The following is a 17148-nucleotide window of genomic DNA, read 5'->3' on the forward strand; positions in this document are numbered from 1 at the left end:
TGTGCGGCGGTCGGGAAGTACTTCTAGTGATACATGGTTTGCACAATGAAGAAGTGGGAAACAAATTCGCCAGCTCGGCGAACAGGAGAACCAATCGTGCCCCCTGCTGAAGGTGTCTAGCGATATCGTCGCTAATCATCCAGGGCTAGTGCCCGGTACCAATCTTGCTGATTACCTGGGCGATGATGTAGAGTTTGAAATGTTAGAGGTGGTAGAGATCTTCAAATACGAGTACGGGAAGCCTCTTGATATGTCTCCAATGCATCTATAATTTTTTATTGTTACATGCAATTATATTATCTGTTTTGGATGTTTAATGGGATTTAATATACCTTTTTATATTATTTTTGAGACTAACCTACTAATCAAAGGCTCAGTGCAAATTGTTGTTTTTTGCCTATTTCAGTGTTTCGCAGAAAAGGAATATCAAACGGAATCCAAACGGAATGAAACCTTCGGGGGAGTTATTTTTGGAACAAATGTGATCTAGGAGACTTGGAGTGGACGTGAAGAAAGAAGCGAGGAGGCCACAAGGCAGGAGGGCGCACACAGGGGGGTACGCGTGCCCCCCACCCTCATGGGCCCCTCGCAGGTCCACCGGCATACTTCTTCCTCCTATATATACCCATATACCCCAAAAACATCCAGGAGCACCATGAAACCCTATTTCCACCGCTGCAACCTTCTGTACCCGTGAGATCCCATCTTGGGGCCTTTTCCGGTGCTCCGCCGGAGGGGGAATCGATCACGGAGGGCTTCTACATCAACACCATAGCCTCTACGATGATGTGTGAGTAGTTTACCACAGACCTTTGGGTCCATAGTTATTAGCTAGATGGCTTGTTCTCTCTCTTTGGATTTCAATACAAAGTTCTCCTCGATTCTCTTGGAGATCTATTCGATGTAATTCTTTTTGCGGTGTGTTTGTCGAGATCCGATGAATTGTGGGTTCATGATCAAGATTATCTATGAAGAATATTTGATTCTTCTCTGAAATCTTTTATGCATGATTTAAATATCTTTGCAAGTCTCTTCGAATTGTCAGTTTGGTTTGGCCTACTAGATTGATCGTTCTTGCAATGGGAGAAGTGCTTAGCTTTGGGTTCAATCTTGCGGTGTCCTTTCCCCAGTGACAGCAGGGGCAACAAGGCACATATTGTATTGTTGCCATCGAGGATAAAAAGATGGGATTTATATCATATTGCTTGAGTTTATCCCTCTACATCATGTCATCTTGCCTAATGCATTACTCTGTTCTTATGAACTTAATACTCTAGATGCATGCTAGATAGCGGTCGATGTGTGAAGTAATAGTAGTAGATGTAGAATCGTTTCGGTCTACTTGTCGCGGACGTGATGCCTATATACATGATCATGCCTAGATATTCTCATAAGTTTTCGCTTTTCTATCAATTGCTCGACAGTAATTTGTTCACCCACCGTAGAATTTGCTATCTTGAGAGAAGCCACTAGTGAACCTATGGCCCCCGGGTCTATCTTCCATCATATTATTTTCATATCAATTTGCTATTTCTATTACCGTTTATTTTGCAATCTTTATTTTCCAATCTATATCATAAAAATACCAAAAATATTTATCTTATTATCTCTATAAGATCTCACTTTCGTAAGTGACCGTGAAGGGATTGACAACCCCTTTATCGCGTTGGTTGCGAGGTTTTTGTTTGTTTGTGCAGGTACTAGTTGACTTGTGTGTTACCTCCTACTGGATTGATACCTTGGTTCTCAAAAACTGAGGAAAATACTTACGTTATTGTGCTGCATCACCCTTTCCTCTTCAAGGGAAAACCAATGCATGCGCAAGAGGTAGTACCTCTCATCAAACCTGATCATCCTCCTCTAACAATGATGATGCGAAGATTGCATGAATGGTACATGGAAACCTGCAGCAAGTCTGGGAAGGATACTTTGATGTTGGGAATTAAAGAGGAGCACGACCTCGTTGGAACTGAGGTGATGCCGGTTGAATTTGTGGAGTTATTCCAGTTATACAATCAAGCAGCCCTCGACAAACAACTCATGACTTCCTGCTGTCTGTAAGTATTACTTCTGTAATTAAGTCTCTATAGCTCAGCTCTTTCATTGCATGTATATATAATTATCCTCACTATATTATGCAGATTGAAGATCGTCGAATGCAAAAAAGCACAAATCTATGACATTGGGTTCATTAACCCAAATACCATAAATGAATGGTCGGTTAAAAACAGAGTCAAAGATACTGAGGACAACTTGCTACAATCCTTACTTCGAAATCAAAACAAAGGAAAAATACTCTTTCCTTACAACTTCAAGTGAGTGTTACTGTCTTGTGTCGGTTTCGCTTACTCATGTTATAGTAATGTAATTCATGAGTTATGCACGCGTGCGTAGCTTCCACTTTATTCTGCTAGAGATTAAGCTTGACGGGGAGTAGTAACTGTCTTAGACTCGAGACGAAAAGATCCCCAAGACTATCCGAACATGACTGAAATGCTCCTGAAGTAAGTTCAATCGATCATTATCGCACCATATCGGCAACTTTGTTCATTTCCTGATATCAAGTAATTATTTTATTTGTCCGGCAGGGTTTGGAAAGAGTTCACCGGAATGGTTCTGGGACTGCCGAGGGAGCTGTGATTTACACACCCGAAAGTAAGTAGTACTAGTTAGTTTCGCGCATCTCCCATTGATTCTAGTTTCATCAATACCATTTATCATGCTTGATTATCAGTTTGATTGAACTCGATTTCTCGTAAAGTGCTTGTGGCAGGAAGGCGGGAATAATTTATGTGGATACATGCTTGCGAGTTCATCTACAACGCGACCTCTCAGGGAGGCTACTCTAAAAAACAATATGAAGTATGTAAACAATAATATTCACAATTTTATTTTATTATCATCATTTGTGTTGAGTTTCATTCATATATATATATATATTTATTTAATTATTGAGCCCCTTCTTTAAATTAGATTTGGCAGATGCGGGATGAACTCCTACCACATGATCGCATATGAGCAATTCAAGAGGAATTGGCGGGATTCTTTCTTGAGCACGTCATAAATGAGAAGGGAGAATACCATTTGGAAATTGATATGGACTTTAGATGTTAGGGATTGTAAGAGATGTTATATTGTATATATGTAGTAGCGTCGGATAGATATACGAAAACTCGTTGTTCGACCAATCTCTCGGAGAAAGAGAGGTCACTTCTCTTTGTATATGTTCATGATGATCTTGTGTAATTAATGGTTTCTTCATTTTCTTACTAGCTAGCGTGTCGAGTTCTCTATATATATATAGTAGCTAGCGTCAACCAAGCACGTAGATAAAGAGATGTCACTTTTCTCTATTAGCTAGCTAACATAATATGAAACCCCTAAATTAACCCTCCAAAACCCCTAAACCAAAAAACCCCCTTCAAAAAACCAAAAACCCTAGCATCCACGATCTGCTGACACGTGGCTGCCGTTTGGTCCTGGTTGGTGTTACCAACCTGGACTAAAGGTCCTCCTGCCTGGGCGCCCCACAGCGGCCACGTGGAGCCCCTTCTGTCCCAGTTCGTAAGCGAACCGAGACTAAAGATTTTAGGCTTTAGTTCCGACCTTTTTGTCCCGGTTCCAGAACTGGGACTAAAGGCCTGTTGAACCGGGACTAGTTACCTGTTTTCTACTAGTGTGTTCTAAAATTCTCCTCTGTTGTAGCAGGAGCAAAGAGGACTACTACAACTGGATTTAAAGTCTTTTGTTGCCATTATCAATTGCGCCTTTGACGGGGCGGCGCCTATGGTCGTGACTACGTCCCTTCTCGTGCCTTTCCTGCCTCTCCTCTATTCCCTCCCATGGCCACAACAGAAGTGTCGTGGACAGTAGTGATGACGCGAATGTTGACTAGACTTATTGCCGACGAGTAGTTGTCGATATAGCCAATGTTGATGCCCATATAGTTGATCATGCACTAGCCACAACCCACAGTGGACGTGGTCGTTGTAATCGATGTAGCCGCGCATAAACGGACGCATCAAAAAATATGTGATGACAGAACTACAGTCATGGACAATGCACATTGTGAATGTCAGAGAGTGTCATCAGCGATAGGAGCATCAGTTTTGTCAGAATCAAAGAAAACCCATCGAGCACACAACACTTTTGTCAGGACCATATGGCCGTGTAGGATGTCATCACTAAAGCGACACTATATCGATGCAATCATGTCATTTTAGACGACGTGATCAATGCTGTTGTCCTAATGCCGTCTCAGTTACACATCTTACAGTTATACAATTAGAGGACGTTAGAGATTTCCAGCTTATGATATATGAACGATCTGCATTGATATGTCATCATCACAAGGGTCATTTTCAAACAGCGCATCATCTATGATACCGTGCCGTATATGATGAAAAATTACCTTAGGTTGTACACCGGCCTATGGCATGGATGATGCCGTGAAGATCGCTTCTCGTTGATGGCCTTGACAACGATTTTCTTTTTGTTGGATGCGAATTAGTCGTAGAGATTCAGCACGGTGTGAGTTGGCTCGATGCAGGAGGCGTCGATGAAGATGCATCGTGCACGGCTGGTTCGGCTGATACGTCGTGTGGCGTCGGTGAGGATGCACGTCATGTCTGGCTGTTGCGTGGCGTACTCCAGCGAATCTAAGCATGATGGATCGTGAACGGTGTACGCGGACGGGTGAGTGGAGCTGCAGCATAGAGTCCCTTGGCGGGTCTGCGGCTTCCTTATATGATGAAGCTTCTCATTGCTCACGTGCCTACCCACATGCAAGGATTGCGTACGTGAGGTTAAGGTGGTTGCAGTCCTGTAGAAGATACTGATGTTTGCAGGCCAGCGTGTGTGGCCGCAGAAGATCCGTTGCTTGTTGTTGATTTCATGGATTCGGATGGGCGTAGGTGCATGACTCGAGGTGTGGATCGTATTCGCTTCAGGTATAGAGTATTTTTGTTTTTTGTGTGTGTCAGGTTTTGAATCTTTATTTCTAATGTCTTAGTTGGTAGAATAGCCCTCATGATTTGCCAAAGAATAATTAAATATTGCAAAGGGATTGTATTCGCTTCAGGTATAGAGTATTTTGTTTTTTGTGTGTGTCATGATTTACTATGGACAATTAAATAATGGACTAGCGTAATTAAATATTTTATTGTTGTGTTCGTTTGTATGCCTTTAAACCCAAAACCTATATGTGACATGATCTAAAATTCCCCTCAGTTATAGCAGGAGCAAAGCGGACTACCGCGACTGGATTTAAAGTCTTTTGTTGCCACTATCAATTGCGCATTTGATGGGCAGGCGCCTATCGTCGTGACTACGTCCCTTCTTGTGTCTTCCCTGTCTCTCCTCTATTCCCTCCCATGCAGTGGCGGAGCTTGAAAGAAAATTTTGGGTGGGCCAAAGTGTTTTTTTTTCTAATTCTGAATCTTACAAGGTGGAGTCAGCAGATTCTGAATCATAAGTACATACAGAGATATGAGAGGATGGGGAATTGAAGACGTTGTGCCTCTATGTACGGTGCGAGCATGAGACGAGAGGGGTGGGCCTATTGTGTGTTGCGTGGGCTGGGCTAGGAACTAGGAACACACACATAGGTAAAAGAATTTGGTGAAATTCCTGAGCGGGCCATGGCCCTGTTTAGCCCCAACAGAGCTCCGCCCCTGCTCCCATGGCCACAACAGAAGTGTCGTGAACGATAGTGATGACGCGAATGTTGACTGGAGTTGTTGCCGACAAGTAGTCGTCGACATTGCCAATGTTGATGCCGGTATAGTTGATCATGCAGTAGCCATAGTCGATGTGATCGTTGTAGTCGATGTAGCTGCACATAGACAGATGTGTCAAAAAATGTGTGATAACATAACTACAGTCGTGGACGATGCACCTTGCGGATGTCAGAGAGTGTCATCAGCAAAAAGACCATCAATTTTGTAAGAACGGGAGAAAACTCATTGAGCACACATCAATTTTGTCAGAACCGTATGGCCGTGTAAGAGGTCATCACTAAAGCGGCGTCATATCAACGCAATCATGTCATCGTAGATGACGTGCACGTGATCAATGCTGTTGTCGTGATGCTGTCTCAGTTACACATCTTACAGTTATATAATTAGAGGACGCAGCTGGAGATTTCCAGCTTATGAACGATCTGCATTGATATGTCATCACCACAAGGGGTCATCTTCAAACAGCGCATCATCTATGATACCGTGCCGTATATGATGAAAAATTACCTTAGGTTGTACACCGGCCTATGGCGTGGATGATGCCGTGGAGATCGCTTCTCGTTGATGGCCTTGACAACGATTTTCTTTTTGTTGGATGCGAATTAGTCGTAGAGATTCAGCACGGTGTGAGTTGGCTCGATGCAGGAGGCGTCGATGAAGATGCATCGTGCACGGCTGGTTCGGCTGATACGTCGTGTGGCGTCGGTGAGGATGCACGTCATGTCCTGCTGTTGCGTGGCGTACTCGAGCGAACCTAAGCGTGATGGAGTCGTGTACGGTGTACGTGGACGGCTGATTGGAGCTGCAGCCAGCGTGGAGTCCCTTGGCGAGGCTGCAACTTCCTTCTATGATGAATATGATGAAGCCTGTACATGGACCGGCGGCAGCGCACGCCTGGCTTCTCATTGGGCCACATGCGATTGCGTACGTGAGGTTAAGGTGGTTGCAGTCCTGTAGAAGATCCCGATGTCCGGAGGCCAGCCTGTGTGGCCGTAGAAGATCGTTGCTTGCAGTTGGTTTCATGGATTCTGGTGGGCGTAGGTGCATGACTCGAGGTGTGGATAGTGACTCGCTTCAGGTTTGAACAACATAAGAGTATTTGTCTCTTTCTGTGTGTGTGAGGTTGTGAATCGAAGTAGCACCGGCAGTCCCTATCCCTCGGTAGCCAGATAGAGGAGCATCAACAGCCGGCCACACCGAACCGTCCTATACGCACGGGCGGATGGCCCGATCATTTGAACTGTCGTGAAAAACCGATCAGACGGGCGCCTTAAACTGTTTGAAACGTCTGGCACGTCCGGCGTTTCTCATATTCAGTCTAAAGGCAGTGCGGATATGGGATGACTTAGGTGCATTCGCCACGTTGGATTGATCCAGCTTGTCCCACACATACCCGATGAACTACATGTGCTTCATCCAATGATCATCTTTTACATAGTGTTGCATTGGTTGTATGGTTTTGAGATTTCAGATATGAGTGACGTAGGTGTAGAAACCAACAAATGAGACGTGCCCGGTCAGTGACCGCGGACGCGCCCGGCGTGTCCTTGGGCATTTGAGGACCTGGATTTGCTATCTCTGGTTATAGATGCTCTAATGCAATACTCTATTTGTTTACAAATATAAGATGTTTTACAATTTCAATATAAACTATATACATTTTAAAATAAGTGAATAAATACACTAAAATGTATTTATATACATTTGATTTATTAAAAGTTAGTACATATATTTATGAACGAAGGGAGTAGGTGTGAATGGGGTGTCGTATCGTATCGGCCAGCTGTATGAACTTGGTCGTGCCCGCTCGACTCGGACTAGCACCGGCACAGGATGGCGCTGTTGAGCCGTGTTCCGAATGCAAGCCGCTCACACATAGTCTTCCGCCACCACTGATGGGTAGAGGCGGTCGCAATTTTCTCTATGCAAGCCTTGTTCGATTAATCCTAATCAACTCAAGAGGATTAGAGGGTATTGAGAGGAATTTTAACTTGCAGGAAATGTAACCTCCTTAATCCACATTAAGCTCATTCAATCAACTCCTAGCTGAACATTAATTAATCATGCACAACACTGTAACAGGCTGGTCGTAGTGGGGTATTGTATGATACAATTTCATGATACTATCTCCATACTACATAGTATCATAGAACGATATTGTAGGTAAACTTATTTATTGTTATGCATGACAAATAGTGGCACATTGTTTAATATGATATGGTGTCATATTATGATACTCAATCCTTCTTTCTTCATTTAATTTTATGTCACCTCATTTAAACTACTTAGTTGGCGGACATTATACTTTATATGATACTTTCACTGTGACCGGCCTTACAATATTTTCTTAGGTACAACGCGTAGCGGGACAGCCATGGACAACACCAGTCCAAACTGCTCTGTCATATCTACAGGAGCAGCATCTTCTTCTCCCGGCAATGTCCAATCAAAGTGATACAGCATTGAGCCGAGTATAAGTGGCACCATCTTACTCGAGAGCTGCAGCCCAGGACAGATCCGCTTCCCGGCGCTGAATGCGATCAGCTCAAAATCTGCACCGAAGAACTCTATCTCCCTATGCAGGAACCTTTCCGGCAAGAACCTGTTGGGCTCATCCCATACCTTGGCATTTCTGCATATCCCCCAGATGTTCACCAGGGCAGTCGTGCCCTTAGGGACGTTGTAGCCTTCTATCTCCACCGCCTCCTCGGCTAGCCCAGTGGCGAATGGCACCGGGGGATGGAGCCGTAGTGTTTCTTTGACGACGGCTTGGAGATATGGGAGGCTGCCGGTGTCGGACTCCTCCATCCATGCGCATGGTCGGGTGCCGAGGACGTTCCTGAGCTCCGCTTGGAGTTTGTGTATAGCGGGAGGGTTTTGCAATAGCTCCGACATCGCCCACTCGATTGTGGTGGGGACTGATGTTGCGCCTAGGAGTAATTCCTGAAAATGCATGCATACATGAGATTAATACATTTGTGGCAACTATTCAACATGCGATTGAATTTTTTCATGTCAGCTGTTTTTTAAAACAAAACATATAATATAATGTAAAAAACTAAAACTAAATAGAAAACATGAGGGGTTCTTTGGGTGGGAGTGGGGGTAGAAAACATGAGTTATAATGAATAATGAATTATAGACTCCCTAAAAGAAATGAATTACAGACACCGGTATACTTAAAGAATAAGGAAAAAAACCCAAAACAAATGACAACACTTGCACACGAATTGTATTGTTTCACAGTAAGCAAGCACACATAGTTGTGTATATTCGGACAGCAGTGTGATTTCCATAATGATTCCTGTTATCTCATGTATGGTATCATCTCCTGCGCACATACACTAGCCACACGTACAGGAACAAACATACGCCTCGCCGGGAAAAAAAAGAACGTGCATACGCACACGTGCGTGCACACACATATACTACTACTACATACGACACGCACGACGCCGTGCACACAAATCCACACACAATACACAGATCAGGCACACATATTGACCTATATACTACATAAAAAAACGAAAAGGAAAATAAAGCAAGAAAAAGCAACCACGCACAAAAAGGGGAAAAAGAGTGACTGAGCTGACAAAACATTTCATAATAGCAAAATCGATAAAATAATATTTCTGTAGCTCCTTTTTCCGTTGCATAATGCATGTATTTGACTCCTTTTAGGATAAAACTTTGGCCAATTATAACATGTTTTTTTAGAGAGAAACTATAACATATGCTAAGGTCGTGTGTGCATGCTTACCATCAATAGACCTCGGATGGACTCCTGGTTCATCACCCATCCGTCCTCGTCTTGCACGTCGCCGTCCATGTCAAGCAACACATCCAACAGATCGTTCCTGCGCGCATCGCCGTCCGCCCGGCTGAGCTTCCGCCGCTCGATCTGCTCGTCGATGAGCGTATACAGCCACGCGAGCACCTTCCCCGCCTTGCGCCGGATACCCTGCAGGTCGAGGGCCGCGAGCGCCGGGAAGAAATCAGACACGTTGGGCAGGCCGGACAGCTCGGCCGCCTCTTCCGCCACGTCCGTCAGCTCCGACACCACGGCCGGATCTAGCTTCTCCGAGAACATCCCGCGGCACAGCACGTTCACCATGGCCACGAACGCCTCGCGAGCCACATCGACCGGGGCGCCTCCGGCCGCGGACAAGCGCCGCACCAGCTCGCGCGCCTCCTCCTCCCGCACCGCCCGGTGCTCGTCGAGCGGCCGGGGGCCGAGGAGCGCGGCCCTGGAGTGCTGCCTGAAGGCGCGCCACTTGCCGCGCGGCGGGAGCGCGACCATGGAGTTGGCGTCGTGGTCCATGACGCGCCAGGCGTCCAGGCCACGGCGAGCGGCCAGGCTGGCGTTCTTTTTCTGCAGGACCTCGCGGGCGGCCTCCGGCGAGGTGGCCACGACGGCTGGGACAGTGCCGAGGCGGACGAACATGAGCGGGCCGTGGATGTCGGCGAGGCTGGCGAAGGAACGGTGAGGGTGCTCGCCGATGTCGAGGAGGTTACCGAGGAGCGGGAGTGGCCTGGGGCCGGGCGGGAGGCGTCGGCGCGCGTCGGCCAGTGGTTGTAGCGCGTAGGCCGCGAGCAGAGTGAGTGGGAGCGATGCCGCGCACACGAGGGACAAGTCAGCCATCTCTTGCTTCCGGGCAGACCAGTTTTCCGGCTTTGCTGCGACAGAGAGCGCAACCTCACCGGTCCATTTATAGTGTCCCAGAGACCCAGACACGATTTCGCTAAACCGAGCGTCCGCGCCTCGACCGCTCGTTGCCAGCATATCGCACGGCCCACGAGCGCCAAGTGTTTCCTGGTCGGGGCAAGACGCAGTTCTCTCACGCGCTATCCGACAAAACCCAGCGCCACGCCCCGCGCCTTATCCCCAGCGCGATGCCCTGCCTCCAACAGCGCCCCTTTAGCCGCCGCCGCCGTCGGACCCTCGCCGCTCAGCGCGCCTTCAGCTGCCGCCCCACCCTCTAGCGCGTCTGCCGCTGCACCTACACAGCCGGATGCAACCCCGTGCTCTTCCCCACCGGCGACCCCACCCATCCGAGGTCCTCCTCCCCCTCACGTCGCCCGCGACCCTGTTCTCCTACTGACCGCCGCTATCCGCCTCTGGTGCGCCACCGCGTGTGAACCCGGACGGATCCGAGGAGCTTCACGTTGGACCCGCCCGTCCCACGTCTTCCTGTGGAACTCCGCCATCTAGACGCCTTGCCGACGCCGATGAGTCCTGCGCCGCCACCCCTCATGCCACAGCCGCGAGGCTCGGATCTCGCTCCGTCTCGACACCATCCATTTCATCTTCGGCGAGGACAGACCGCTCATGGAGCTCCACGTCTTTCGGGAGGTCTTCTCAAGGGCGCCCGCTCATGTGGAGGCTTCTGGGTTCACGGGGAAGCACGGCAGGACCTTCAGGGTGGCCGTGACGTTGCTGCTTCCCGGTGCTCACTTCGTGCAGATGTGCCCCGAGGCGAGCCTCAAGGTCCTGCCGCCTCCGCTGTTTCGCGGCGACCACATGGTCAGGTGCATGCCGGAGGAGGCCTTGTCATGGAAGCGCCTGGTGTGTGTGCATTATCAAATCAGACAGAGCAGGAATAACGGTGATCCTTTCGATTTGGATATCAAGGTGAGTATTTAGTGCCCAGGAACATGGTGCTCGCCAGAATGCTAATAAAATATTTCAGTGTGCTTTGCGGCTCTCAATGTCCTACTGCCGACGCTTTAGGTTAGTTGATTATAATTTCTGCACGGCTGCACAACAAAGCATTCAGTCTTGGTTGAATATCACGATCTTACTTTTTGCAGTGCTTTTTTCTTGAGAAAATTATCAAATAGTTGTAGTTGCACATATGAAGGGCATCGTCATCCCCCTAGGGCGACTCGGGCGGCCAGAAACCTAGGCACCACCGCCGCAAACTCCCTCCTCTTCTCCCTCCGCCGTCGCCGGAAGACGCCGCTGGGCTAAGCCTGGGGGCCGACGGCGGTGGCGGGGATCTCCTCTCTCGCGCGTCTTCGGGGTGGGGCGGACCCCAAGGCGTGTGGTGGCGCGACCGATCTGGGATCTGCGGCGCGGCGGCTGGCGGCAGGCGGTAGGAGGCCGGCCCGTCCTCGAATGGCGACGGCTTGGCGCGGCGAAGGCCAAGGCTGCGGGCGCTGCGGATGGCCCTTCGGGCGGCGGCTGGCTTGGCTGCGGTGGCGTGCATGCTGTCTTCAGATCAGTGACAGCGGCGTGGAGGGCCTGGTGGTCTCGTCGGCGGCACCTCCGATCAGATCTGTTCTGACCGGTGCAGCCGGCGGTGGTGGTCATCTCTTCCGTCAGAGGTGGTCGGCCTGAGGGTGGGTGTTCGGATCTCGGGATCCGTCATCTGGCACCAGCTGCGAGTTGGGGAGATGTAGTTGCCGGTGAAAACCGAGCCGACGGCGGGCGATGGCGGCGTTCCACGTCGTTACCTTGATGAAGGCATCGTCATGTGACTTCCGTCGACCCACTCGTATTGCTCTGGGGGAAACCCTAGGATCTGGTGTTCCAGACCGGATGATGGCGACACTGTGGTGTCGTTTCTCTCTTGGGAGCGTCGTTTTGTGGAGCAGCGCTGGAAGTCAGAGGCAGGAGATGGAGCGGCTTCGTCTTGCACGAAGCTTCGGCGGAGATGTCAAGTCATGCCTGACCGACAGGTGCTACGCTTGGTCATGCCTGGTCGGCAGGTGATACGCACGACAGATCCTCCAAGGGCTTAAAGCTGTGTCGGCTGGTGGTAAGTGGCAGCATGGCGCTGAGGTGTATCAGTGGTATACCTGGCCATGGGAAGCCCGACCCGGCCCGACCCGACGCTGCTCCCAGGCCAGGCTTAGGCCTAGATTTTGAGCCCGATGGCTGGGCCGGGCCCGGGCCCGTCGTTTTTGCATTTTTCTGAAGGTCGGGCTAGGCCGGGCCGGAGACCGCGGGCTTTTACGTGTTAGGGATGGGCTCGGGCTCAAAAAACAGGCCCGATGGCCGGGCCCGGGCCTGGGTTTTTTGCGTCGGGCTTGGCTAGGCCCGGCCCGAAGCCCGGCCCGGCCCGAGGTATGGCCAGGTATAATCAGTGGCGACCGCGACATGTACAGCTGTTTGCGCGCAGGGAGGAGGTGTCATTGGGCGTCGTGGTGGCATCGACAATAGGTAGACCGAGCAAGGTTGATGCATCAGTACAATTCCGAAGATGGAGCGGCGGCAGTTGTCAGCGGCGGCCTCTGAGAGCACGCCGGACCAGTGTGTGCCCCAGACCCGGCAAGTGGCTAGATTGGGGTATCAGGTCTTAGATGTTAGGCTTGGCTGCGATGTCTGTTTGGTATGAGGCCCAGGCTATCTGCGCCCTTTCATCAACTGGATAGGTATAGGGACAGTTTGTTGCTTAGACGTCAGCTTTAGTCTTACTGTTGTATAACTTTATGAGGTCTTGTGAGAATAATTAATAAAATGGTCGTATGCATCGCCCAGATGTAAAGGCCGGGGGTCATCCTTCTTTTCTAAAAAAATAGTTTTTAGTTGCACATAAGATTTGTGAAGTTGCACAACACGGTGGTACTAAGTTGGCTAGACAATATTCTCGCTTAAGTTGATATACTTTTACATATTTTTAGTTGGCATCCACACTAGTTATAGTTGCACACATAGTAGTTTTCAATTAGATATATTCTCAATTGGATATGACCATTAGAAAGTTGCACAACACGACAATACAAAAATGGTTAGACAATGTCTCGCGCTTGCATTGCTTACTTAAGTATAGCTAGACGGGCGACATTGTAAGCTCAATCAACTACTGCTGCACACTGGAAGACTGTTGCACATGCATGAGCACAGAGTTGCACAGTCTTGTTGATATAGTCATACACGCACGGCCGCGAAGATGTACACTCTAGTTGGCATAATAGCTCATGCATGACTGCGGGAGTTGCACATGCTCTTTGGCATAGTTGGAGTTGCACACTTTATTTGGCATAGCCGTTCATGCATGGTCGTGGAGTTGCACATTTTTTTGCATAGTCGCACACACATGACCACAGAGTTGCACACTCTCATTAGCATAGTCATACACGTGCGATCGTGGAGTGACACACTCTCGTCGGCATAGTAGCTCATGCACGACAGCAGGAGTTGCACACATGTGCCAGCATAGTTGCACACGCACGACCATTGAGTTGCACACTCTCGTCGGCGTAGTAGCTCACGTATGACCGCGGAGTTGTACACTCTCGTCGGCGTAGTTGCACTCGTGTGACAGCGAAGTTGCACAATCTCACTTGCATAGTTGCACACGCATGGCTGCAAAGTTGCACACTTTCGTCATCATAGGTACCCACTCTCCTTCGCCGTGGGAGTTGCATTCTTGTTGGTATAGTAATTCATGCAAGATTGCAGGAATTGCACACGCGCGGCGGCATAGTCGCGCCCACAGGATCACAAAGTTGCACACTCTCGTTGGTGTAGTAGCACACGCACGGCCTCGGAGTGGCACACTCTCGTCGCATAGTCGCACATGTGTGGCCGTGGAGTTGCACACCCCCGACCGTACTACTGAGGCAGTTGCTTGGGAGTACTTGAATATTAATTTGGGGTGCCTTGAGCATCCCCAAGCTTAGCTCTTGCCACTCCTTATTCTTTCATTCATCCTGATCTCACCCAAAACTTGAAAACTTTAATCACACAAAAGTTAAACAAGCCTTCGTGAGATCAGTTAGTATAAGAAACTTTAAGTACTGTTGCAATCCATTCATATTTTTTTATTGCATTATATCTAATGTATTCTAACTTTACCATGACTTATACCCCCGATACAATCCATAGATTTATCAAAATAAGCACACAATGCAACAAAAATAGAATCTGTCAAAAATAGAACAGTCTGTAGAGATCTGAATATTGCTCATACTTATGTAACTAGTTGAGAGGGCCAAATGAATTTTATACTAGTTCACCCGAAAAAAATAAAGATTATATAACAAAGAATTAAAGCGACTAAGCTAAGAGCAACTCCAACCGGCCGACCCAAAAGCACACCTTTTTTTCGCACTTTGTCCGTTTGGGTCACCCGTCCGTGCGTCGTGTCCGTTTTTTCGTTTAGGTCGGCTTGTGCGCCCAACAGGACGCAGACGCATTTTGTGCATGTCTGTGTCAGCATTCAGTCGAACACCTAGTGAGCGAGCATCCTTGTCGCCTCCCCCCCCCCGCTCCCATGTTGCAGCTCTCGGCCCACCCGCGTCCTGCCATGTCCCCGGCACCCGCTCGCCCCGGCCCCGGGCTTGCCGCGGCTCGTGCGCGCCGCTCCCGCTGCAGCTCACGCCCCGCCCACCACCGCACATGGCCGCCGCGCTAGCTCGCTCCGCCCGCCGCCACAGCTCGCTGCGCTCCCCGCACCCGCCCGTCTCACTCTGCAGCACACTGCGCCTCGCGCGCGCTGCCGCCCCCTCCCCGCCGCAGCTCACCACTGCTCTGCCCTTGCCCGACGCCACGGCCCGCGTGCTCCTGCTGCATGGCGGGGCGCGGCCTTGCTGGGCGTGCGAGCTCCCGAGCCATGGCGAGTGATGACCCACAAGTATAGGGGATCAATCGTAGTCCTTGCGATAAGTAAGAGTGTCGAACCCAACGAGGAGCAGAAGGAAATGACAAGCGGATTTCAGCAAGGTATACTCTGCAAACACTGAAATTATCAGTAATAGATAATTTTGTGATACGGTAAATTGTAACAGGTAGCAAGTAAATAAAGTAAACAAGGTGCAGCAAGGTGGCCCAATCCTTTTTGTAGCAAAGGACAAGCCCGGAAAAACTCTTATATAAAGCAAAGCGCTTCCAAGGACACATGGGAATTATTGTCAAGCTAGTTTTCATCATGCTCATATGATTCGCGTTTGTTACTTTGATAATTTGATATGTGGGTGGACCGGTGCTTGGGTGCTGCCCTTCCTTGGACAAGCATCTCACTTATGATTAACTCCTCCCGCAAGCATCCGCAACTACGAAAGAAGAATTAAGGTAAACCTAACCATACCATGAAACATATGGATCCAAACCAGCCCCTTACGAAGCACCTCATAAACTAGGGTTTAAACTTCTCTCACTCTAGCAACCCATCATCTACTTATTACTTCCCAATGCCTTCCCCTAGGCCCAAATAGCATTGAAGTGTCATATAATCGACATTCACGTAACACCACTAGAGGAGAGACAACATACATCTCATCAAAATATCGAACGAATACCAAATTCACATGACTACTTATAACAGGACTTCTCCCATGTCCTCAGGAACAAACGTAACTACTCACAGAGCATATTCATAATCATAATAAGAGGAGTATTAATTATCATTAAGGATCTGAAAATATAATCTTCCACCGAATAAACCAACTAGCATCAACTACAAGGAGTAATCAACACTACTAGCAACCCACATGTACCAATCTGAGGTTTTGGGACCAAGATCGAATACAAGAGATGAACTAGGGTTTGAGAGGATATGGTGTTGGTGAAGATGTTGATGGAGATTGACCCCCTCTCGGTGAGAGGATCGTTGGTGATGACGATGGCGACGATTTCCCCCTTCCGGAGGGATGTTTCCCCGGCAGAACAGCTCCGCCGGAGCCCTAGATTGGTTCTGCCCAGGTTCCGCCTCGAGACGGCGGTGCTTCCTCCCGAAAGCTTCCTCTTGATTTTTTTCATGTCAAAACACACCATATAGCCAAATATGGGCACCGGAGGCCTTCCAGGAGGGGCACAAGGTCGGGGGCGCGCCCATGGGGTAGGGCGCGCCCTCCACCCTTGTGGCTGGCTGGTGGCCCCCCTCTGGTTCTTTCTGTGCCCAATATTTTTTATATAATCCAAAAATAAGCTCCGTGAAGTTTCAGGACTTTTGGAGTTGTGCAGAATAGGTCTATAATATTTGCTCCTTTTCTAGTCCAGAATTCCAGCTGCCGGCATTCTCCCGCGTCATGTAAACCTTGTAAAATAAGAGAGAATAGGCATAAGTGTTGTGATATAATATGTAATAACAGCCCATAATGCATTAAATATCAATATAAAATTATGATGCAAAATGGACGTATCAACTCCCCCAAGCTTAGACCTCTCTTGTTCTCAAGCAAAAGCCGATATCGATAAATATGTCCACATGTTTAGAGATAGAGGTGTCGATAAAAATAAAATACGGACATGAGGGCATCATGATCATCTTTAGAACAACAACATATAATTCCATATAATTTCTTATGCTAAAGTAACAATTCCTTCACAAGGTAAAGTATGAATCAGAAACTTTATTCAAACTAACAAACTATGGTCTCAATCATTGAAGCAATTGCAATTTATCATAACATCGAAAAGAGTCAATTAAAGAGCTTCTCAGCAAGTCCACATACTCAACTACCA

General features: G+C 48.4%; 1 protein-coding gene across 1 annotated transcript; it reads right to left on the minus strand.

The window, feature by feature from the left end:
- Nucleotides 1-7795: 7795 nt before the first annotated feature.
- Nucleotides 7796-10435, minus strand: LOC125547308 (cytochrome P450 76C3-like). Its single transcript, XM_048711240.1, has 2 exons — nucleotides 9499-10435; nucleotides 7796-8681 (listed from the first exon to the last, which is right to left on the minus strand). The coding sequence occupies exons 1-2, from the start codon at nucleotides 10378-10380 to the stop codon at nucleotides 8073-8075; spliced, it is 1491 nt and encodes a 496-aa protein (XP_048567197.1). The 5' UTR covers nucleotides 10381-10435; the 3' UTR covers nucleotides 7796-8072.
- Nucleotides 10436-17148: the final 6713 nt, after the last annotated feature.

This window comes from Triticum urartu, chromosome 1 (genome assembly GCF_003073215.2).
Source record: "Triticum urartu cultivar G1812 chromosome 1, Tu2.1, whole genome shotgun sequence".
In the NCBI taxonomy this organism is placed as follows: domain Eukaryota; kingdom Viridiplantae; phylum Streptophyta; class Magnoliopsida; order Poales; family Poaceae; genus Triticum; species Triticum urartu.

Excerpts from the sequence above, each read along its gene's own strand:
- LOC125547308 (XM_048711240.1), bottom strand. The coding sequence starts at position 10,380 with ATGGCTGACTTGTCCCTCGTGTGCGCGGCATCGCTCCCACTCACTCTG. Across the intron at positions 8,682-9,498 it reads CCATCCGAGGTCTATTGATG|GAATTACTCCTAGGCGCAAC; the intron begins GTAAGCATGCAC and ends ATGCATTTTCAG.